The 26059-nt window shown below is 38.0% G+C and overlaps 1 protein-coding gene across 2 annotated transcripts in view; it reads right to left on the reverse strand.

Moving 5' to 3' along the window:
- Positions 1-16399, reverse strand: part of LOC150076374 (CCR4-NOT transcription complex subunit 3-like) — a 370933-nt gene extending 354534 nt beyond the window's left edge. For both annotated transcript variants that reach the window (XM_090387831.1, XM_090387830.1), the window contains exon 1: positions 16259-16399. In XM_090387831.1, coding sequence (XP_090243957.1) covers positions 16259-16283 — 25 coding nt within the window. In that variant the 5' untranslated portion in view covers positions 16284-16399. The remainder of the gene's footprint in view (positions 1-16258) is intronic.
- Between the last annotated feature and the right edge of the window lie 9660 nt (positions 16400-26059).

Below are 26059 nucleotides of genomic sequence, written 5' to 3' on the forward strand. Positions count from 1 at the left end.
TTCCAACAGAAGCAGTGCAAGAATCACTTTCTGCCAGCGGCTACTGTTAATCTATTAGTCCTTGTATCCCCCCCTCCAAGCTAGCAGTTTTCCAACCCACCTAACACTGCCTCGATAGCATCTGCATTAGATCGTATAAGTTTTGAGGAAGATCAATTTGCTCCTTTTGGCTCTGAAAAGATGACTTTTCTTTCAGATTTGTGGCTGTGTTTCCACCTTACCAATGGTAGGGAGGCAGGAGAAGTGCCACAAGGTTGACCAAGCAGCTGAGCTAGTTTGTTTAGTACTATTAACAAGAAACAGAAAGGTGAATTTCCCTTCTGGAACTCTGCCTACATCTTCTAGTGCAAAAAGGCTATACTATATAACTAAATAAGAAAACTGCATTTAAAACCAAAAAGAATATATTTGCTTTGCACACACTATAGAGATCACTTTGAATCGCTTGGCACCAGAGCCAGCATTAAGGGTAAATTATGTTATGGATAAAAGAATGGTTGAGTGGAAGAAAAGAGTAGTTGTCGACGGGCAGTGCTCTTCTAGACTAATGTTATTTGTATAATTCCTTAACGTTTAGTGCTGTGCTCCTCATTTACAGCATTTATTAATGATATTGACAAGGAATATCAAGATCATTGTCTAAGTTTACAGCTCATCTGCACTGGTATCATATACAGGAATATGATATTCCTGTATAATATACTGCTATAATATACAGGAATTTTTCCAAAAGGGCTGAAGAAGCGATTATCCTATTCTGTAAGTAAGGCAATAGCGAGGCCACATTTTGAATACTGCATACAGGTCTAAAGCCTAATTTTAAGCATGTGGAGGCTGTTGGAATAGATGCACAGAAGAGTAGGAGATTAGTGAGGGGAACAGAAGGTAATCTCTAACCAAGAATGACTTCAGTTCAGCAAACTGCAAAATCTGGAAACTAAGAATCTGCAAGGAGTTTTGATTTAAGTGTTTAAGGTGTTAAATGGGTTGACTAAGCTCAGTGCTGATGGCATCTTTCCTCTTGCTCAGATGACACATGAGGAAGCCATAAATTCAAATTAAGGAAGGCTGGTTGAAGGATAGATGTGCGGAAATTTGCATTAAGCCAGCAGGTGGTTCACTGTTAGAACATACTTCCATCTGGTGTTGTGGGAGGAAGTGGGTAGTTTGAATAAATTCAAGGAGGAACAAACTAGACAAACAACAGGGGTAGATGGACAGGTGATGTGTTTTTTTTTTTTGTTTTTTTTTGGCTGATGTTGTATAAGCTTCCCTTCTTGCATCATTTGCCACTGCTAACACTAATATTTTTTGCATCAAGATATTAAGGGAATATCTGATTGAAGCATATAAGGTGTTGAAGAGGCTGAGTAAAATGAACAAGGATGATCTCGTCTCCCTTATGGCCAAGGCAAAAACCAGGACACAAAATATGAAATCTTAAGGAATAACAGAAGATGGAATCTCATGGTGAAGTTCAGCTATGGGCAACAGGTTGCCAAACACTGAAACAAGGCAGTGTTTGGCAACCTTTCAGGTCTTGTTAGGTCATGCTAAATTCAAAGTGGAATTGAATTTAGTGACTGATGCAGGAAAGAATCTGCTTCCTTACAGCATTTAGCCTTTTCTAATACTAATATCTCCTGTAATCAACACAAGAGTTAATATTTAAATAATAATAATAATAAAATAATAAAAAAAAGAAGTTTGGTTAGAAATTACAGCAACATACCAAAAAACGCATATACATACAAAAAAGTACATATAATGAAAATAAATTTATAAGTTATTGATATCATATTCCCACTACTTATTTATCTCACTGTTCAAATCATCATCTTAATTTTAATAATGGTAGCAATCATTTATTTAAAAAAAACAAAAAGTTTCGTAACATAAAACATTTATATTAATAAACCATCAATGGCAAGGATTAATTTTTTAGCCAATATATTAAGTTAGTTTTTACCATCCTAATGGTTCTACATAACACTTTAAAATAAATCCATTTTTCATAATGATTAAATTATTTTCAGACACTTATGTAATACAGAGTACATGTTTTGATGATTTAGCTGGATAACACAGCTCACTACAACAGCAAAAAATTTACAAAATGTTTCCAGGGTGATTATTAAAAATGCGCTACGTTGTGTATTTATTGAGACAGCTTACAAATATAGCTATCCTTCTTTTTCTGTATAACTCAAAAAAAAAAAAGGCTGTCCCATCCACCTGAGTTTACAGAATTAATATATTATAAATTTTGGTACTCTGTATGAAAAAAAGACACGTCTTTCATCTAAATGGCAATAAATATACAGAAATTCATAAGAGTCCATAATGAATAATCTATTTATTTGCTGACAGAGATATTGAGTCAAATCATTACATGATTTTCACATATATTAATCATGTGAATTAATGTTGGCATTACTATCCAACATTTAACACTGCCTTTAGTAATTATAAGGGTGCAACTATGTGATCTTACACATTGGTGTAAGATCACAGTGCATAATCTTACACACAGTGCTATAAAATGCACTCAATAGTAGAGTGCATTTTACATCACTTCTAGCACAGTGCATTTTCCCTAGGATGTTTGTTTGTTATTTGGTTTTTAGAAGCATTAGCAACTAAGGCCATACTGCTCCGAGATATGCGGTGGTCATTCCCTGACCTTTCCGCACCCTCCGTATTTGATGGCGACGGGCTCGAACCCCAGTCTAATCAAGAAGCATGTACTACGCACTGCTGCTCCTTCCCACCTGGCTACGGAGGCGCCTTTTTTTTCCCTAGGATGTACAGAACTTTGTTAGTAGGAGCAAAATTTCTGTATTTATTTCATTTTACAGAAGTTATTTCAGTATACAAAGGCTTTGTTAGGATATATCTTTGGTATTGTATACAGTTTTTGGAACCTCCATTTCAGGAACAATTTGCTGGAAGAGTTGTAGTGAAGAGCAACAAGATTGGTTTTTGATATAAAGAAGTATCTCTAAACTTTGGATAACTTGAAAATTTTGTCTGTTGCATAATCCGGACACTATACGTCTGTAAAAGAAGGGTCTTCATCAAATGAAACCAACACAAAGTAAAAATAAGTGCACATTTCAAATCCAATAAATCATTCATCTGATGGAGATGTGGGACTCCCTCCATTGCTAAAGACAAACATTACCTTCAACAAAGACATTACAGATTAAAGTTTATGATAAGTATTATTTTTCAAAAATAATGCACACTGTTATGTTTCAGCATCTAAGCTACAAGTTGTACTTTTTATATATATTTTTCTATTTTGCACAAATTGCATGTATAGAAAACTTGGACAGAAGAAATGGGGAAGGATACTGTGTAGCTAAAAATAATAATAAAAAAAGTTTTTATAATCATAAAAATCTTTATTTCCAAGACATTAAACATTAATCATAAATTACAAAAACAGATTAATTGTGTAATAAAATAGTTATGCCACATGAAAAATTCAAAGTTCATTTATTAATACCAATGTTACACTAAAAAAACTAAGGCTTTCAAACTAACACCTGTCTTAGTTTCAGTGAGGCACTATTTTCAGTACATGTATTGGTCTGATATAATATCCAGGAAGGGTTTGGAAATGTCACCTTTGTGTTAAGTCATAAGTACCTAATAAACTAACCTAATAAGTATGTACCATTAAGTCACAAATACCTAATAAACTAACTTTGAATTATTCACATGTTTTATTACATAATTAATCAATGGATAATCTCCACATATAGCCCACACCAAATTACATTATAAAACAATGTAAAATGACAAAACACTTTTATATTCAAATTTATGTCAAAAATATGACTGTGTAAAATGGCATTTAAACAGTATAAAACTAAGTACCAATGCCAACATGAATAGTGTTATTCTATTATATGAATGATACCAATTATTCAGTTATGAATAACCAGTATGGCACAGTATTATCACTATCAACATGTCTATTACTTGATTTTCAGGTTCCACAACACCCGCCTCATTCTTTATAACATGGCATTTGTTAAATTTACATTGTGGGACACACCACAGTTCTGTTTACTTTTTGCCTAGTGAACCAATATGATTTTAATTTATGGTGAGGTTCACGAGAATTCTGTATCTGCAAACAGCAAAATCTTGATGGGAATACCAAATCATAAAACATTTACTTCTGTGGAGAGACAACTTAGAGAAACAGGTGTTCTGAAACCATTATGAATAAATGCTGGTAGAAGGAGATTTACACAAACTGCAAATGTTAAAAGGCAAATACCTTATATCTCCTACCCCAAGTACCAGAAAGTTGTCACGTTGCATATATGTTTCATCTGCAAGCAAACAGAGGATATTATATGAACAGCAATTGTATCCATTTCGCAGCATGTCTATACAAGAACTGTTGCCACAAGATAGGAATAAATGTAAAATCAAATGTCAAACTCATTTTGCAATGTACATGTGATCCTCAATTTCTCAGACATGTTACAATTACAGAAGAATCATGTCTTACAAGGAATGGAATTCTCAACTCTTGAAACAGTCATACAATCGTCAGTGCTCATTATCAACATAGCATTTCCTTTAATGTTTCGTGTAGTGTTCCTGGGGACTATTAACATTGGTCCTTATGTTTTACCAGCAATGGTTTCTGGAGCGGCATGCAGTTTATGCAGAACAATTTGGGAAGTGCAATCAGTTCTTCTATAACACGCATTTTCTCCAATGTGACTGATATATTAGGTAACAATGCAGTATAAGGCGATTTTTGTGTTGGCTCATGCGCAATTTCGTCTGCAAGTAAGTTTGGAAGCTTAAAACAAAATGTCAAATGTGTAAGAACTATATTTCCCATTTACTGTAGTTGTACTGGTCAGAGACACACTTGTCATTCGCTGTATTCACAAGATAACACAATATTGTAGACTGACTTACATTTTTCTGTTCGAACAGAAATTTCATGAGGTGAGATGGTGTAAGCGGAGGAGCACATTTCTATCATAAAACAATAAAAACAATTTGCAGTTACAGGTTTAGTATCGGTAAGGGTATCAAATCCACGTGTGGACAGGTTTTGCAGCTCCCGCAAACGAAAGTTTTTAATTATACTTAGCTGCTTTATTGACTTAATTGTTAGATCAAATTATTTTCTATAAGTAGCTTATAGACCTAGTCAAGCTCCGTGGTTTATTTTGAATTTAGATAGCACGATTTGGAAAGTAAATAATACCTAGTGTCCATAGAGTAACCGTTCGTAACTTGCCGCCATTGTTATACGATACAACGTGTGCTAGTGTAAGGTTTAACGGAAAACTAGATAGCGAGTATAGTAGTATCAATTAATCAGTAAAATTTCTTAAATCTTATTAAATTTCACTGTCAATTGACTTGTACTTTTTTTTTTTTTTTTAACTAAATAAATATAGCAACCTAGTTATTACAAACATAACATCATAAATTAATACATATAATTTGACAGGGGATAAGAAAGTCATACAACGTAACTCGGAGATAATATTCAATACCGAAATACATTATTTATATATATATATATATATAGTGTTATAACAGTGTTGGGATATGGGTTTAGGGTTATATTTTGTATTGGAATTTTATTGAACTTGAATAGAAATCATGAATCAGACCAGAGCAGCAAAGCAAAAGGCTCAAACTAGTGGAAGTGCTGTGGCTCATGGGAGAACTGAGGGGGGCGGTGGTTGTCCTCTGAATCCCAGCCTATTGAAATGCACTGCTTGTTTAATGTTTGTGGAGCAATCTGGAACGGGACCTGATATTGCCAAGAGGAATTTGTTTGTGTGTGCGTGATGTAAGGAGTGCAAGGAAATCAGGCGGGAACTCGGCATTGTTATCAGCTTATATAAGAGCTTGAAGGACAGGGTGGATACCCTCCTTCGAGGGCATCCACCCTTGAAGGATGCCTCAAGCTCTCAGCTGCCCACATCAATGCCAGAGCTTGCACTTGAACATCACGCAACACAGTGGCAACCCCAAGGCAGAATGCGCTGGTCCCAAAGGAACAAGTTGTTGTAGGTAATTCTATTGTCAGGGAAACGGGGACCATATTGTGCAAAAAGGATAGATGGAACAGGACCAGGGTATGTCTGCCAGGGGCAAAGGTTGATGACGTTGTAGGGCAGATATCATCCTTTAAGGGCACAAAGGGTGATATTGTTGTACACATTGGCACTAATGATATTAAGAGTAGGAGACAGGCAGAATTACTTAACAAGTACAAGACAATGTTGAAAAAAAGCCGTGAGTTATGGTTGAATTTGAAAGTGTCTGCAATTCTGCCCATACACGATAGGAGGGAGTATATGATGAGAGCCTTGTCAATCAATTCTGCCCTGGAGAGATTGTGCAAGGCTCAAGGGGTAGAATTTTGCTCAGCCTGGTCTGTGCTTGTTAACAGGAGAGACTGCTTCTACAGGGATGGGATACACTTAAATAGAAAGGGTGCAAGAATATTTGCTGATGCTATCGAGGCAGAGTTTCATGGGTCGGTAAACTGCTAGCTTGGGGAGATACACGGACTAATAGATTAACAGTAGCTGCTGGCAGAAGTAAAAGCGATTCTGGCACTACTTCTATTGAAATGCAATTGAGCAAGCAGCAGCCTGGAAAACAAGATGCAGGGTATTTCAGAGACTGCATAAGCAGTGCATAACTGGAATTTGGGGAGTACAATGTGTACAGAAAGGACAGGAAGAGCGGAGGGGTTATGCTGTTAAGAAACACAAAATCTAAGGAAGTACATCCAATCGATGTTGGTGGACAATGCAATGTTGAGTCTGTTTGGTATGACATAAGCATTGGGAAAGGAAAAATGAGTAGGTGTGTTTTATAGGCCTAATGAATCTGATGTGTATAATGAGCAGTTGTGCAGAGAAATAGAGTGGGACAGTAAATTAGAGTGTCTTATAATGGGTGATTTTAATTTCCCAGATATTGACTGGAATTTGTGGGTTGGTCACACACACTAGCAAGGCTTTTGTGGATTTATTGGATGATTGTTTTCTACAGCAGCATGTTCGGGAGGCAACTAGAGGGAGTAATACTCTTGATCTGATTATCAGTAATGATTCTTCATGTTGTTGTTGTTTGGTTTTTTTTAGGAGCATTAGCAACTAAGGCCATATTGCTCCGGGATATACGGTGGTCATTCCATGACCTTTCCGCATTCTCCATATTTGGTGGTGACGGGCTCGAACCCCGGTCTAATCAAGAAGCGTGTGCTACGCACTGCTGCTCCTTCCCACCTGGCTACGGAGGCGCCTGATTCTTCATGCATCAAGAATCTGCAGATAAAGGAACCACTAGGTGGCAGTGATCACAGTGTGCTGAAGTGGGATTTACTCAAAGAGGTAACTACGATTAAGGGTGAAGGGAAGGGTTTTTGCTTTCGTAAAGGTGACTACGGTGGTCTGAGACAGTATTTAAATTCTATACGGTGGAACCAACTGATGATGTTAGCAAATTCAAAATGGGAAGCATTCAAAGAATTAATCTTGGAAGCTACTAGGCTTTTCATTTCAACAAAGAAATATTGTTCAAGATTTGGCCTAAATGGATGTCAGATGAACTAATTAGACATGTGACAGAGAAGAAAAATGCATGGGATACATATAAATTAACATGTGAAATAGAAGCCTATGATAGATATAAGCTGGTCTGTAACCAAATTACAAAGGAGGTTAGGCAGGCGAAGGCAGATTACGAGAAATCTTTGGCAAAGGATGCAAAGAGTTCTTTACTTATGTAAACTCTAGAAGCAAGGGGAATCACATTGGTCCAATTGATATCGATGGTTCAACTGTTGATGATTCTGCTCAGGTGGCTAACAAACTAAATGAATATTTTGCATCGGCATTCACACATTAGGAGTTATTCAGGGAGGGGAATGCCAGAGGTGAAGTAAACTCTGGCAGTAAGCTAGATAATCTTGTTATAACTGAGAGTAAAGCGGAGGAGAAATTGTTGAAGATAAACACAAGAAAGGCACCTGGGTTGGATGGAATCTATCCAGTTATATTAAAGGAGGTGGCAAATGAAGTAATGAAACCCTTAGCCATAATTATGAGAGCTTCCCTGGACTCAGGAGAGGTACCCATGGACTGGAGATGTGCAAATGTGACCCCAATCCACAAAAGAGGATCAAAGGGCGACACAAGTAATTACAGACCTGTTAGTTTAACTTCTGTTCCAGGGAAATTAATGGACGCATTGGTTAAAGAAGCATTGCATGGTTCATCTAGACAAGACTTCAGTTATAGCTCGGACACGGCATGGGTTTTTAAGGGGAAATCTTATCTGATTAATTTGATTGGATACTATGATGTAGTCACAAAGGAACTGGATGCAAAGAATAACTTTGATATCATATATTTGGATCTTAGAAAAGCCTTTGATACTGTTGGACATGGAAGACTGCTGCACAAATTGGAGCAGTGTGGCATTGGAAGCAAATTGCTGCTATGGATAAAGGGATAGTTGAGTGGGAGAAGACAGAAAGTGGTAATCAATGGACACTGCTCTTCATGGAATAATGTTATTAGTAAAGTCCCTCAGGGTTCAGTGTTGAGTCCATTGTTGTTTTCTGTATTTATAAATGATATTGATGATGGTTTATAAATGATATTGATGATGGTATATCAGGCTTAATGTCCAAGTTTGCAGGGAAATCACACGATATGAAGGTTGGCAGGGTTGTTAATGACACTAATGACACTGCTGCAACAGGATCTAGAAACGTTAGGCAGATGGGCTGAAAGGTGGCAAATGAAGTTTTAACATTGACAAATGTAAAGTACTACATATGGGAAGCAGTAATCCTAGAGTAACATATCAACACTGTGGTACCACACTGACAGTGGTAGAGAATGATAGGGATCTGGGGGTAATAGTGCAGGCAGATATGAAGTTTTCGGAGTAGTGCAGACCGTCTGCAAGAGTAGCTCATGGTGTCTTGTCAATGATATACAGGAATGTTTCTAGCATGGATAAGGAGGTGATTATCCCCTTGTATAAATCAATGGTCAGACCACACCTTGAGTACTGTATACAGGTCTGGAGGCCTCATTTTAAGAAGGATGTAGAGCTGTTGGAACGAGTACAGAGAAGGGCAACAAGATTAGTGAATGGAACAAAGGGTTGCTCTTATGAAGAAAGGCTTAAGTTTTGCAAATTACAATGTCTGGAGACTAGGCACATGCGAGGTGATCTGATTGAGGTGTATAAAGCCTTGAATGGTTTGAGCATGCTCAATGCTGATGGGATTATTCCTCTTGCTCAGAATAATCGCCTGAGAGGGCATAAATTCAAATTGAGGAAAGACGGTTGTAGGATTGATGTGTGGAAGTTTGCCTTTAGCCAGCGGGTGGTTGATTGTGGGAACAAACTTCCTTCTGTCATTGTAGAAGTTGATAGCTTAAATAGATTCAAGGCAGGACTTCACAAACATTTAGAGCGAGTGGATGGGTGAAATAAGGATTTTTTTTTTTTTTTGGTTTTTTTTTTGGCTGATGCTATATAAGCTTGCTTTCTTGCATCATGTGCCTTTGCTAATGTTAATGGGCTTTTCTGTTAGTGTAATCTAATTATAAATGGGTAGTAAACTATCTTACTGCATTTGCAGTAATACCAATAGCTGGAATTGTGTAGGGTTTTTATGTTATTATGGGAAATTTCTTTCCCCTTCCATGAAATCTTCAATCATATAAAAAAATATTTTCAGAATCTTCTCTTCATTCCAATTTTTCAAGCTTCGTAAACTTGTCTCACTTGTGCAATTCGTGCTTCCCATGTTTATCATTATTGATTGCTTATCTTTTTACTGTTTTAACTTTTACAATCCGGGAAAAAAAAAAAAAAAAAAAAAGTCAGTAAAGAAATATCAATCAAGCAAAACATATCGTGTCAAGGTAAAGTGCTATATTTGCGAAAATTTATTTTATTTTGTTACACAGAGCATTAAAAACTACGATAAATGAATTAGCTTTCGGCTGGGTGGCAGCCTTCATCAGATTAAAATACTTTGAATGGCAGTTGGAATAGAGATGCACTGCCAGGATGGTGCGTGAGGCACGTGGTTAATTGTTTGTTGATGTTTGTGGCTGTGACGTATGGTGGTGACGTGGCCAGCGTTTGTCTATGGACAGAATTACTGCTTCTGTGATGGGGTTAAGTTGACAACCACTGTTCCTGTTCAACGAGGTATCCGAGCATTTTATACTTAACGATTCCAACCCGGTGCGTTTTAGGTAATGGTGGGACTTGTCCACAACCACGACATCACGGTGTGGGTCGATGTCGTGGTGGGTTGTCCAGACATGCTCGGCAATAGCTGAGTGTTCTACATCCGCCGAACGGATCGCCCTTTTATGTTCTGAGAGGCGTTTCTCGAGTCGACGTCCAGTCTCTCCAAAGTAGCAGCTCGTGCAGTCACGGCAAGAGATGCGATAGACCAAACCACTCTGTAGAAGGGTGGGGACAGGTGTTTTTATGTTGGAAAGGAGAGAACGCAGTTTCTTGCCTGGGAGTTGGATGCACTTGATCCCATGCGATCTTAGGATTCTACCGATCTGCTGTGACAGGTTGGGGTAGTATGGGATGAATGCCCTCGTGGATGACTCGTCACTGTTGGCGTTGCTGTTGGTCGTCACGTTGTCGCGTGCTTGTAGATCACACCTGTTAAGGACGTCGATGGGGTAGCCACACCTCGTAAGGTCTACTTTGACTCTGGTGATCTCTTTGCGCCTTTCATCTGCAGAGCTGGAGTGTGTCCAGGCGCGAGTTAGCAAGGTTCGGGCAGTTGAGAGGAGGTGGCCCCGTGCGTGTGCTGACTGGAAGTTGGTAATTTTCGCATTATGAATCCAGAGCACGTAGGCCTGTTTTATTTTATTATGCTATATTTACTGTAATATTTATTTATTTATTAGAAATTTAAGATGTTTAAACCTGTGTAGCAATTTTATTAGGTTTCTAACTTTTTTTTAAACTTTTACTTACCAGACTGAACAATTTTTTTTTTGAGTGCTCTGCCCCATCCCTATTTTTCCCCATAAGCTCTGTTGTTTTTAATGCACGAAATACTTATTGTATTTCGGAAATTTTTAGGAACACACACACATACCGCATTATAGCAGAACTGACTGTACTGGAGGACATACCACTTGAAAATCAGCACAGAACAGGTTTATGTAAGTCTGTGCACCAGCCTACTTTTCCCATGATTTCTGTCTCTTTAAATACAGAGTACAATAACCAATGTACTATTCAAAATGACCCTGGCCACCACAATCACCTGACATAACATTCTTAGATTAATTTGCATGCAGATCACTTTGAACAGCTGCTTCAGATGTGTCCCTTTAAGAGGTTTATTTCAGTTTCTTTTTATGTTTTGTAATTTATGATTAAGAAAGACTTTTGCACCATTGTTTTTAAATCTTTTTAGCTTCAGAATATACAAATACGTTTGTTCTGTGCAATTTTTAAACACCTGTATATTTGATGACACTGAGAAACGTCTACAAAAACTAAGGATGTTACATACATGATATGAATTTATCACAAAGTAAATATTAAAAATATTTGTAAATATTACGGACACTTAGTAGAATGTAATTATGTCTTTTGAAAGGTTTTTACAAATACTAATTTCCTCTTTAAATGTACTTGCAACTCAAATATCATGAGTAGATCTATTAAGTTTAGAGTTCAGAAAGTAAGAATTAAAAAAAAAATTGTAATTGTATTTTATACAAATCCCATTCATTTCTATTTTTTCCCTAAATAAAACATACACTGGTGGTTGTGCACGCAGTAATGTGTACACAACCACCTCATTGTCTTATAATTAATTTCTGTGTATAGTTACTTCTGCCTTCTATAAATATTTAAATGAGAATAATTACTGATATACAGTACAGAAAACAGTAACCATTTGCAGATGAAACAGATACTGATGGTATTTATATTAATAGTGGCAAATGATGCAAAAAAGCAAGCTTATAAGCATCATCAAAAAAAAAGCAAAACATTACATAAAAAAAATAATAATAAAAAAATTCTCATTTCACCTATTCATTCCCTCCAACAATAAGACAGTTTATCTCTTCCTTGAAATTATTCAAACTATCTACTTCCACAACAATGGATGGTAGCTTGATCCAGAAATCAACTGCTCATTGGCTGAAAGTAAATTTTTGCCCATCTTCTGCAACCATTCTTCCTCAATTTGAATTTATACCCCCTTATGCACACAGCCTGAACAAGAGGAATAATCCCATCAACACTGAGCTTGCTCAAGCAATTCAAAGCCTTAAACATCTCAACCAAATCACCTCGTAGGAGCCTATTCTCCAGATGCTGCAATTTGCAAAACTGAAGCCTTTCTTGGTAAGAGCATATCCCTTTGTTTCCCTCAACAATCTTGTTGCCCTTCTCTGTGCCTGTTCCAGCATATCCTTTCTAAAATGAGGCCTCCAAACCTATATGCAGTACTCAAGATGTGGCCTGACCACTGCCATATACGCTAGGATAATCACCTCCTTATCCCTACTAGCAAAATGCCTGTATGTCATTCACAAAGCCCCACAAGCTGTCCTGGCAGTCTGTCCACAATATTTGGAGAACATATCCGACCGCACAATTACCTCTAGGTCCTTTTCATTTTCCACTACCCTGATTGTAGTACCACACAGTTGATATACTCTGGGAATACTGCTACCCATACACAGTACCATACATTTGTTAATATTAAACTTCAACTGCCATTTCTCAGCTCATCTGCCTAATTTTTCTAGACCTTGTTGCAGTAGCATACCTTCATTACTGTCATTAACCACCCTACCAACCTTTATATCATTTGCAAACTTAGACATTAAGCCTGATATACCCTCATCAATATCATTAATAAATACAGAAAACAACAATGGGCCCAAACACCGAATGCTAGGGAGCTCCACTAATAACATTAGTCCACAAAGAGTCCTATCCATTGATAACCACTGTTTTCTTCCAAATCATCCCTTTATCCATAGCAGCAGCGCTTAATGCCACAATGCTCCAATTTGTATGGCAGTCTTATGTGCAACAGTATAAAAAGCTTTCCTGAAATCCAAGTATGTAATATGAAAATTATTTTTTTCATGCAGTTAATTTGTTACTGCACCATAGCATCCAATCAAATTAGTCAGCTAAGATTGCCCTTTAACAAATCTATGCTACAACTGAAGTATAACTTAATTCTGTCTAAATAATCCTACATTAACTTTTTAAGCAGTGGCTCCATCTCCCCCCCCCCCCTAGAACAGAAGTTTAGCAAACAGGTCTGTAATTATTCATGTTACCCATTGATTGCACTTTCTAAACTGAAGATATATATTCACACATCTCCAGTTTACAGGGACCTCTCCTGAATCCAAAGATGCTCTCATAATTTTGTCTGAGCATTTACTTACCTCCTTTGCTGCCTTCCTTAATATAACTGGATAGATCCCTGCACCTCATATGCCTTTTCTATGTTTAGCTTCAACAATTTCTCTTCACACTTTCCGCTCAGTTATCACAAATGTATTCAGCTCCATGTTAAGAGCTTGTGAACTTCTAGCATTTCCTTCCCCAAAGAATTCCTTATGTGTAAAAGAGGATGCAAAATACTTTTCAGTTTGTGAGCAATCTGAGCAGGATCATCAACAGTTAAACCACTGATATCAAGTGGACCAATACAATTCATCCCCTTCCTTCTAATGTTTAGACAAGTGAAGAAGTCCTTGCTATTTTTCTTTGCCAAAGACTTCCCAAAATCTACCTCAGCCTGCCTAACCACCTTTATGTCATGATTGCAGACTAGTTTACATCTGCGATAGGGTTCTGAATCACCTAATAATTGTTATGTATCCCATGTGTTTTTCTTCTCTGCCACATCTCTCATTAATTCATCTGACATCAACTTAGATCTAACCCTTGAACAGTATTTCTTTGTTGGTATGAAAAGCCTAGTAGATTCTATGATTATTTCCCTGAATGCTTCCCAATTACAATTTGTTGTTAACATCATTAGTTGGTATTGATATTCCCACATTGATATTGCCCTTGATGATGTCAATATCCCATATCAATACACTGTGATCACTGCGACCTACTGGTTCTTTTATCTGCAGATCCTTAATGCATGAAGAATCACTGTTGATAATCAAATCAAAAGTATTGCTCACTCCTGTTGCCTCTCTAATATGCTGCTGTCGAAAACATCCACAAAAGTCTTGCTGGCGTGCGAGTGTCCACAAGTTCAGCACAATATTGGGAAAGTTAAAATAACCCATTATATGGCATTCTGATTTACTGGCCCGCTCTATTTCTCTGTATAGTTATTTGTTGTACACATTAGTCATTCAACCTCTAACATACTCCTCTCATTTTTGTTCACCCAGTGCTTATGTCACACTAAACTGACTCAATATTGCACTGGCCACCCATGTCAATTGGATGCACTGCCTTAGACTTGCATGCTTCTTAACTACGGCCATAATTCTCCCCTTCCTCTGTCCTTTATGTATGCATTGTACTTCCATATATTCAAATGTTCATCCCTTATATCTGAGTAACACGACATCTCTCATATATCCCCACAATATTGTATCTGCATTTAATAACTTGACCAGCACTTCAAATTCATGAAATTTATTTACTATGCTCCTAGCGTTAGTGTACAATCAAGTATACATGCACCTGTTCTTACTCTTGGTTATCTTAACACAGCCCATGTATTTACTTGTTCCATAATGACCCACAACAAGCCTTGAAATCCCTGGTATCTTGCTTTCTGGGCTGCTGAATGTTCCAACAGAATTTTGTAATGCAAAGTGATTGGTTTGTTTGTTTGTTATTTGGTTTTTAGGAGCATTAACAACTAAGGCCATATTGTTCTGGGATATGCGGTGGTCATTCCCTGACCTTTCCGCATCCTCCGTATTTGATGGTGACGGGCTCGAACCCCGGCTAATCAAGAAGCGTGTGCTACGCACTGCTGCTCCTTCCCACCTGGCTACGGAGTGATTGGAATAAAATGCTGATGGGAATTCTTCCTCTTGCTCAAACAACACAATTAAGGAGGCACAAATTGAAGCTGAGGAAGGATGTTTGCAGGATAAGTATGCAGAAATTTACCTTCAGCCAACAGGTAGTTTATTGTTGGAACAAACTTCCATCTGGTATCGTAGAAGTGGGTACTTTAAAAGTATATGAGGAATAGACAGGTGATATGGGAAGAGTATGTGTTTGTTTGTTTTTTTTTGCAGTATAAGCTTGCTTTCTTGCATTGTTTGCCACTACTACTACTAAATCATTATACACAAAGTACCATAAAAAAAAAAAAAAAAAAAGACAATGGAGAGAGGTCTAAACAATACTCTCATGGAACTTAAATATAAGACTCTGTTCAGAAATACACACATCAAATCTGTTATTCATATACATTAATATCTAGTCACATTTGAATATGTCACTTAATATATGTGTGAACATAATATAGTTACACTAGAATCATATATTAGAAATATTTGAATAACAAAGTGGCTATTCGATACAGACAAATCAGATTCCTCCCTGGTTAGTTAGGAGGGATGGAAAAATGAAGGCTATAAAGAACAAACAACAGGTGTTTACTGTGATCCTTGGCAACCATCAGCCAAAACGTGATGCCCTGAATTTCATCATTTGTAATGAAACATACTTAGTATTATTTTTTTTTAAATAGAAAATTATGGCACTAGCATCAATCTATACAACTTTCAATATCATCGCAGCGGGAAAACGCAAAGGAATACCAACAAAAATATATACATTCTTTGCACATCATTTACAGCTTTTGCATGCTTGAAAAATGTTTTCACATTAAAGGAAGACTGAATTGTTTCAAGTGTTATAGTTCTTTCCTAAATAACGCTTTTCGTTTCAATAGAGAATTAATGTCAAAATATAGCGTTAAGGATAACGTCCCCAATTCAATTTAATTCACAATTCCGATCATATTTTCTTTTTAATGTACTTGACAAAAATGTGTAACATGTTTTTAGCATCTCTCAGATATCATACATCCATACATATTAAGCTTCGAATAAAACCCGCTGACAGGAGCACTGCGAGATCTACTTGTGTCTTAATCGAAGAACTAGCGCCATCAAATCAAAATACAAGCTATGGAAACAGTACATACCTTGCAGTTTCCTCCTATCTGCCATGGCTACGAAAATGTATATGCCAGTGTCAGGAACATAGTAAATCCTCAAATAAATGCACTTCAGAGTGACGAAAGAAGTTTACATATAACGATAAAGATACAGAACAACTTTGTTCATAACCAATATGGCTACAGTCTGGATATTAATACAAGCCATATGTAATATGTATTATTACGCCACGTAAACATCGAGTAACTTCTGAAAAATACTCTGTCATGGTTTAAAATATAAAAAGTTCATATTTATGAATATAGTAATTTCTTTAAGTATAGATTTCAGTAAACTACTATTCGATTTTATTAGCAGACTTATTTTATATAATTATGCAGTGCGGATGTATATTGATGTTCGGTAGCCCATGGAATTGTGGGAACATACACTATCAATTGTAGTTCGTGAAATGACCTGAGACTAACGAGGAATTTGTGTACATTTTAGAATTTTATGAAATATAAGCAAGCTTATTTCTTAAAAAGAACTAAATACTGTCATTTCTTTGTATTATGGTCTAATATTATTATGTACACTGACTTTATATACTGGTATATTCAAGTCATGAAATACAGATTTCGACGGTCTACGGAATATCCTAAGTGGTCTAAAACCGAAACAAATCACGAAACTACAATGATCCATAGAGATGAGATAAATGTTATTATGAAAAACTGCGAAACGTGGAAAAGTGTGAATGTTAAATTATAAATATTTTAATGTTTTAAATTACATATGACATTATGTAACAATGTTGTTTTCATATAAAAGTTTTCTTGATCTAAAAACACTGAAATGCATTAGTGGTGTATTATATTTATTTCCCTGTCTGTGCAATGATGCATTTGAAATAAATGTAAAATAAAGAAAAAACTATACAAAGAATATATATTACCAGTTACAATAAACATTCGGAAACTGCTAAATCAGATTATTTTTATTTTTGAACATAAATGAAGGAACAGGAACACATTTTATTACAACACGCACACAGAAATTTAGTAATATAATATTTATATATTTTAAAATATTTTATATATCAGAAACACAAAATTTGCAAGTGTTTACTAAAAATATATCAAAGTTAATACGAATTTTTTCATTGTAGAATCCAAAAAATTCGCTTCTATACTGCTCTTCATTACTAATGCTATGATCTGAACTTTTACTGTCTTCAAAGAGGGCGTCATCTGCAATACCCTCAGGAGCATTGCCGAATCTACATTTCTTGAAAGACTTCGGTTTGTAAAAAGAAGTTGCAGTTTACTGATCTTTTCTTGGGAATAAAAGACGATTTCTTGTGAGACATACATAAATCCTCACATGCATATTCTAGACAAGAACATATTAGGTCAGGCTGCATATTCTATGAAGCTTGACCTAAAAAAGAATTAGCTGTATGCCTTTGGACCATAAGACAACGAGGAATTTTACGCAAACTTTTCCAGGAAGAAAGGTGTCTTACGGTCCGAAAAACACAGTATATACTTTCCATAAAAATAATAAATAAGCTAATGAATAGAATTGTTTCTACTTGGGAAATTGCAACATTAATCCCAGCCGATCCTCTTTGCCACAAGAAAGGCCATTCAGAGGAGTATTTAGCATGAATCTCAGGCTCAAATAGTTTTTAAATAGAATTTTCTACAATAAATAATGCATCTGCCCAAAAAGGTTAAAAAAAAAAAAAAAAACAGCGGTTAAATACAAGTATTGTATTTTGTTTTCATTTCTTTCTCTTTTTTATTATTATTATTTTTTTATTATCTCTATAACTCTGAGAGAGCCTGACCAGAAGCAGCAAACAGCAAATTAAATGGCATAGATCATATTTGGAGAGTAAGAAATGACGTAATTGGTCTCACCCCCCCCCCGTGATAAAGCCGGGGCATGACTCAAATCGCCGGCCGAAGGAATGTGAAGAACTTTTTCCGTACCGTGAAAATCAGTATCGATTAGGGTTATATCACGCGAAACTAGCATATTCCATCGTTCAAAGAAGACAAACCATAGCAAAATATAATACACACGATTATTGATCCTCACTGTCTTAGTTGCCTCGGCGCAAACTAAACCCTAATTATTTTCAGAAAAACCTATACCAAGAAACTTACAATATTTTGACCACCGGATTAATTAAATTCATCTACCGTGCTGTCTGTTAATTGCGTGTTCTATGGGCGATTTGTCTGTTTTACTGACGAAACACACCAGTTTCTGCATATGGGTTGCTATATATGCCTGAGACGTCCTAACTCAGCCACGGATTGCAAAAACACCCATTAAAGTTCCTCGCGTCTTCGACGGGATTCGAACCGGACCTTTTCACCAAGTGTGGGCAGGACGGTAATGATTCCACTATGCTAAACGTGCAGACGATAAACTATACAAAATATATTTTCAGAAAAAACTATATGAAGGAAGTAAGCAAACCCTTAGCTGTAATTATGAGGGAATCCTTGTATTCGTGGGAGGTCCCTGTGGACTGAAGGTGTGCGAGTGTATCCCCAATTCACAAAGGGTGACACCAGTAAATACAGCCATATTAGTTTAAATTCTGTTCCATACAAAATAATGGAGTCAACGGTAAAAAGAGTAATGCAGGATCATCTAGACCAGTGCTGCCCAAAGTGTGGTCCGCGAACTGTTTGTTACCGGTCTGCGAGTAATCGTTCGTTATCGGTCCGCGACGATTTGTATTTTACAAAAGTATCGGTCCGCGACATACCGATAAAAGAAACTGGTCCTTCACCACAGGTAGTTTGAGAAGCACTGATTTAGACAATAGCACAATTATACTTCACACAAAGCTTGGGTTTGTTAAAGGGGAATCTTGTTTGAGCGATTTTATTGTATACTATGATGTGGTCACAAAGGAACTGTACACAAAAAAATAATTTTAATATCATATACTTGGATTCCAGGAAAGCTTTTGAAACCGTTGCACATGGAAGGCTGCTGTACAAATTGGAATGGTACGGCATTAAAGGCAAGTTACCACAATGGATAAAAGGATGTTTGAGTGGGAGCAGAGAGAGAGAGAGAGTGGTAATCAATGGACACTGCTCTTTGTGGAATAATGTTGTTAGTGGAGTCCCCCAGGATTTTGTGTTGGGCCCATTCTTGGTTTCTCTATTTATCAATGATATTGATGAAAGCATATCAGGCTATATGTCCAAGTTTACAGATGATTCAAAGGTTGCCAGGGTGATTAATGACAGTATGCTACTGCTAAAGGATCTAGAAAAGTTAGACAGATGGGCTGAGAAATGGCAATTGAAGTTTAACAATGATAAATGCAAAGTACTGCATATGGGTAGCAAGAATCACAGAGTAACGTATCAAACGTATCAACTGTGTGAAACTACACTCAGGTAGTGGAAAATGATAAACCCTTTGGGGTATTTGTGCAGTCAGATATGGAGTTCTCTGAGCAATGCAGGCAGACTGCCAAGACACCTCATGGGGTTTTGTCAGTGATATACAGGAATTTCACCCCCTTATCCCTGCTAACAAGCAGGGATAACGGAGTGAGTATCCAATTGTATAAGGCAATGGTCAGGCTGCATCTTGAGTACTGCACACAGTCTGGAGGTCTCATTTTAGGAACAATGTGGAACTGCTGGAACGAGTACAGAGAAGGACAATCAGATTGGTAAAGGGTGCTCTTACCAAGAAAGGCTTCAGTTCTGCAAATTGCAGTGTCTGGACACTAGGCACCTGCGAGGTCATCTGACTGAGGTATTCAAGATGGCTCTTTGCTACCATTTCAACCCATCAAGGCTCATCTTTCAAACCTTTTTTCTTCCATAGGAGTTATTGTGTACTGTAAATCTGGCAGATCTCGCTGTCCTCCTATTTATAGGTAGCTTAACTCCCTTTCTAAGAATGCTGCCAACAAAACTATAGCTCTTTTCTCTTATTATAAGCTCATATGAAGCATGCACAGCATAAGACCTAGAAGAATTACGATCTTTCCTAAGAACGATTTTTTATTGATATTCGGGTCACCCGTAAATGATTACATCTACCCATATATGTATTGTGTGTGTTCTCTGGTCGATTTGCCTGTTTTTCTGGATGAAAAACATTGCTATCTATGCCTGAGACTGACTAACTCAGCCACAGTGAGAAAGAAGCCCAATAAAGTTCCTCGCGTCATCGACGATATTCGAACCCGGGCCTTTTCCACCCGGTGTGGGTAGATCGGTGACGATACCGCTGTGCTACCCGCGCAGGTCCTAAGAACGATTTGCCTTCACGCAAGCCAGTCCCTATTAAATAGAGCTGAACCTTATGCAATTAAAAACACCTACAGAAGATCCTCTAGAAAGGATTCGACCTTCATGCAGTCACCAATTCCCAGCCTTACTTTCTTCCATATCTATCCATGCCATTGCTTGGATAGATTTGGAGTTCTCTGAGCAATGCAGGCAAACTGCCAGGACAGCTCATGCGGTTTTGTCAGTGATATACAGGAATTTCACCCCAATATTTTCTCTGCACCATGCACTTCAACTGGCAATCTCAGAGGAAGGAAATTTCTTCCAGCTTCGAATTCCTTGGAATATAATGCATTTCAGTCTTTTTTCTTAAAAGTCTAACTGCTTACTATGGAGATATATTGCTGTCCATCATTCATAACCTATTCAAGCAAAATTCCCCTCCTGTTTGAAACATTTACAAAGTGCTGCCTAATTGTCTGATTTTGCAATAATTCAAAACTTCTTCCAGTTGTAACGTAAGATATTCTTTCATGGCAACCAGCTCAAATCCATTTTTGCCATGCCAAAGAGGTCCATGGCGATCATTCTTCCTGCGTCAATTTTAACCTCAGTTCATTTCAGGTGGCTGATGTAATGGGCATTGATTATTATATTAGGGTCACCCATAATTCATTACATAACCAGTATTTTGTGTTTGCAAATTGCATGTTCTCTGGTCGATTTGCCTGTTTTGCTGGGCGAAAAAAAATCCCAGTTTCCTGGGGAAAAAACCAAAACCTTGATGTCTTTGCCTGAGACCGACTAACTCAGCCAAGAAGTGAAAAAAGCCCATTAAAGTTCATCGCGTCATCTACGGGATTCGAACCCAGGCCTTTTCCACTCCGTGTGGGGAGGACGGTGATGATACCGCGGTGTTACATCGCAGACTAAGACCTTTGTTAGTAGAGAGAGGTATATCATTATCTCTCTGCACAAGACGATGATTAGACAACACTGGAAATATCGTATTCAATACGTATTCAATATCGTATTCAAGTCTGGAGATCGCGCCCAAAAAAGACACAGAACTCCTGGAGAGGATTCAAAGAAGGAAAACCAGTTTAGCTATGACTGCAAATCGTTGTACAGGGTGTTTCAAAAGCAGCTTTGCGATTTTCAAAGTGTATCTAAATTTATTTAGAGGACGTACACAATAATTTGAAAGGTCAGAATGTAGCAAAACATGTCAAGGTTTATCTCGGATAGTTATGGTTCAATGTGACTCCCATTTGTATCGCGGCAGACGTCTTACCTGTAGTCAATTTCTTGCCACACTCGGCGTAGCATCTCTGGCTTCACTTCTGCAACTGCGGCAGTAATTTGAGTTCGGAGGTCAGCGACATTTGCAGGTAAGGGTGGTGCGCACACTAGATCTCCAACAAATCCTCATAAGAAAAAGTCAGGTGTAAGATTCGGGGATCGAGATGGCCATGCTATCGGCGCCCCTGGACCGATCCACCGACCTGGGAAACGGGTGTTAAGGTGCTCGCGCACTTCTCCAAGGTAATGAGGCGGGTCCGCCGTCTTGCTAGAAGTGAATACGTCATTCTTGGTTATCTTCGTCAATTTGTGGAATGAGGAACTGTTGGAGCAAGTCTAGATACACGATACCGGTAATGGTCGTCTCCACGAAAAAGAAGGGCTGTACACTTTTTCTTTGCTGATGGCGCAAAACACGTTCACCTTTGGGCTGTCACGAACGTGCGTGTTCCAGGCAGGCACGTAGATTTTCGGTGCCCCAAGTCCTTCAGTTGTGGGTGTTGACCTTACCAGTGACATGAAACGTGCTCTCATCACTGAAAATTATGGGGTCCAGAGTTCCTTCATCGTCTTCTATCCGATGCAACAACATTCATATCGAATTCCTTACGAACCAGCTTATCTGCATTCGTAAGGTGTTGCACGATGAATAATTTGTGTGCCTTTAAGTGTAAACGTTTTCGTAACGAGTCACATGTGGAATACCACTTTCCCGAGCCGCACGTCGCGTTGACTTTTGTGGACTTCGAACGAAGCTATTCCTGACCCTTTCCCTGACATCGTCAGGAACACGTGGCCGACCGGGTAAGGTAGCATGGCGCACAGAACATTCGGTCTCAACAAAATTCTTGTGCCACGTGCACATTGTAGGCCTACTGGAAGGTTCTTTCCGATACTGAGTGCGAAAGTTCCATTGAACTTGTGTAGCCGACTTTGTTTCTTCGAATCAAAACGCACAACGAGCTTGTGAAAGTCGCCATCTTGATCGCAACTGCCCGGGAGCAATCGCGGTGGTAGTATTGGATACAACAGTCGACGTGCATTAAACTTGAAGTGCATTGCTACATTCTGACATTTCAAAATATTATGTACGTCCTTTAAATAAATTTATATACACTTTCAAAGTTGCAGAGCTGTTTTTGAGACACCCAGCCACACCCTGTATTATGATGAACGATTCAAAAGATGCGGAATGCAAAGTTTCACAACTAAACATCTAAAAGAAAATCTGAACGAGGTGTATGAGGCGCTGAAGCGGTTGATTAAAATGATTGGGAAAAGTACTCTCCATCACAAGGTGAGACAAGAACCAAGGGGGAACAAATAGAAAGTCTGGAATAACAGAATACTGTATCTCATGAAGTTCACGCTTATGGGCAGTGTAAGTTCACCCACATGCAACATGATAGATGCAAGGGTCTAATTAAATTAAACGTGGATTTAGATGGTTACCTTTTGGGATTTGAAATTAATATGCATATACTATTTCATTTCTTTATGTATTTATTTGTTAATGTATTCATTTATTTTTTGGCTGATGCAGAAAAGCCTACTTCCTTGCATCATTTGGCCCTACTAATACTACACAGAACTGCCATAAATACTGTCATATATTTTACTGCATGTAGCCACAAAATAAAAAAAAAGCAACTCAAAACTCTGCGGGTTTGTTCTTGAACACCCAACAAATGAAGCAACACAACATTCATTCAAAATGCCCACCCCCTTGTTTTTTACACAAAACCTCAAACGCTCCGGCCATTCATCAATAGAAGTACGCACAACATCCAGCGGGAAATTAGCCACAGCATGCTTCAGTGATCTCTTCAGGCTCTTCATGTGGCATGTTTTTACTACAGACCATCCCTTCCAAAAAATCCCAGAAACTGTAATCAAGTGGATTAAGATCTGGACTGGCAGAGGCCATTCGTCATGATTGATGAACTCTGGCACATTCTCAGTTCACCCAAGCCATGTTTGGGTGATCTTTGCCTTGTGGCAGGCGCTGAGTCCTGGGAGGTTGGAACATCCAGAGTTGACCATTGAAGAGAGTCTGATTGAGGGGTCTCACATGCGGCTGCAGAATATTATTCAGGTACACCCTTGCACTGATTTTCACCACCTGAACACAAAAATGCATCTTTGTTACATCTTCGTAGGACACTCCCCACCAAACCATCACTGATGCTGGATGATGACCCATTTTAACAGCCTGGCATGCCTCTGCAGAGCTATGTGCATACACCTTGTCATTTTAATGGTTGTAACTCTGCTCAAATTCAAAATTCAAATTCAAATAATTATATTAGGGCCACCCGTAATTTCTTACATCTACCCATATATTTATTTGTCTGTAAATTGCGTGGTCAATTTGCCTGCTTGCTGGACGAAAAAAACCCCAATTTCTGACTGAAAACACCTTGCTATCTACGCTTGAGCCCGACTAACTCAGCCGCGGAGTGAAAAAAGCCCATTAAAGTTCTTCGCGTCATCAACGTTATTCGAATCCGGGCCTTTTCCACCCGGTTTGGGGGTGACAGTGATGATACCACTGTGCTACCACGCAGACTGTAACTCTACTCGAGAGTAAAAATATTTTCATCTGTGAAGAGTATCTGTCGATGCTTACCATTCGCCTACCGACGCTGCAGTGTCCCTGATCTTTTGCGCCTCCGTTCCATCAGAGCTGGAGTTAGGAACTGTCTGTTCTCCTGCGGTAGGCACTCATCCCTAGATCACTTTTGATTATGCGTAACATCGATCTTGGTGATATTCCCGCTTCTCTGGACATTATTTTCTGTTTTCGTAAGGGATTTCTGCGAATTATGTTCTCCACAGCTTGATAGTTGCAAGGGTTCTTGGGCGGCCGGACCGAGGCCTGTCATCAATTCTCTGTTGTTCATTGTATCTATCAATTGCCCTGAACAGAAATCTTCGGCTTATTCCAAGTGGTTTCAGAAGTTTGAAAATTGTAGGTGCATCATGTCCTGCATTATGAAGACCTATGGCAGTAGTCATGTTTTCTTTATCTCCCCATTCCATTTTCACTAGCTTCCTTTACTAGTTGATGATACCTGTTAAAGTAAACCATACATTAATAAAACACATGATGCAAAACCCACAACTCTGTGATATCATTTTTTATTTTTATGGGAGTCTTACTTTTGCGACCGTATTTATGGCAGTACTGTGTAATACTAACTATACATTTATATTAATACGAATATGAATTTAGAACGTAACTGTATGACATTTATTTATTTCTTTGTTTATGTATTTATTTATTTGTTTGTTTATGTATTTATTTATTTATTTATTTGTTTATGTATTTATTTATTTATTTATTTGTTTATGTATTTATTTATTTATTTGTTTGTGTATTTATTTATTTTAAGGGAATGGTTTTTGTTTCCGTAAAGGTGACTTCAGTGATCTCGGACAGTTTTTAAATTCTGTACAGTGGTTCAAACTGATGATGTTACTAACAAATTCTAAGTGGGAAGCATTCAAGGAACTAATACAAGGAGACCGGCGGAATTACTTTACAAGTACAGGTCACTGATGAAAAAAAGTAGTGAATTAGGGTTGAATTTGAAAGTGTCTGCAATTCTGCCCAGACACGATAGGAGGGAGTATATGATGAGAGCCCTGTCGATCAATTCGGCCCTGGAAATATTGTGCAGGGCTCAAGGGGTAGAATTTTTTTCAGCCTGGTCTGTACTTGTTAACAGGAGAGACTGTTTCTACAGGGATGGGATACACTTAAATAGAAAGGGTGCAAGAATGTTTGCTGATGCTATCGAGGCAGTGTTAGGTGGGTCGGAAAACTGCTAGATTGGGGGGATACAAGGACTAATAGATTAACAGTAGCCACTGGCAGAGAAGAAAGTGATTCTTGCACTGCTTCTATTGGAATGAGCAGCAGCCTGGAAAATAAGATGCAGGATATTTCAGAGATTGCTGGGAATCATGAGTTACAAGTGAACACATGGGTTGTGTTAGGGTGGCTAAGAGGAAGAGCAGGTGCATGTATACTTGCGTGTACACCAATGCTGGGAGTTTAGTAAATAAATTTGATGAATTTGAGGTATTGCTCAAAACATCAAAGGCAGATATTGTTGGGATTTCAGAGACGTGGTGTCACACAGGTATACGGAATGCAGAACTGGAATTTGGGGAGTACAATGTCTACAGAAAGGATATACAGGAGAGGAAGGGAGGAGGGGTTATGCTATTAGTTACGAAACACATAAAATCCAA

The sequence above is a fragment of the Mastigoproctus giganteus genome, chromosome 13 (assembly GCF_048544385.1).
Source record: "Mastigoproctus giganteus isolate SK-2022 chromosome 13, ASM4854438v1, whole genome shotgun sequence".
Taxonomy (NCBI): Eukaryota; Metazoa; Arthropoda; class Arachnida; order Uropygi; family Thelyphonidae; genus Mastigoproctus; species Mastigoproctus giganteus.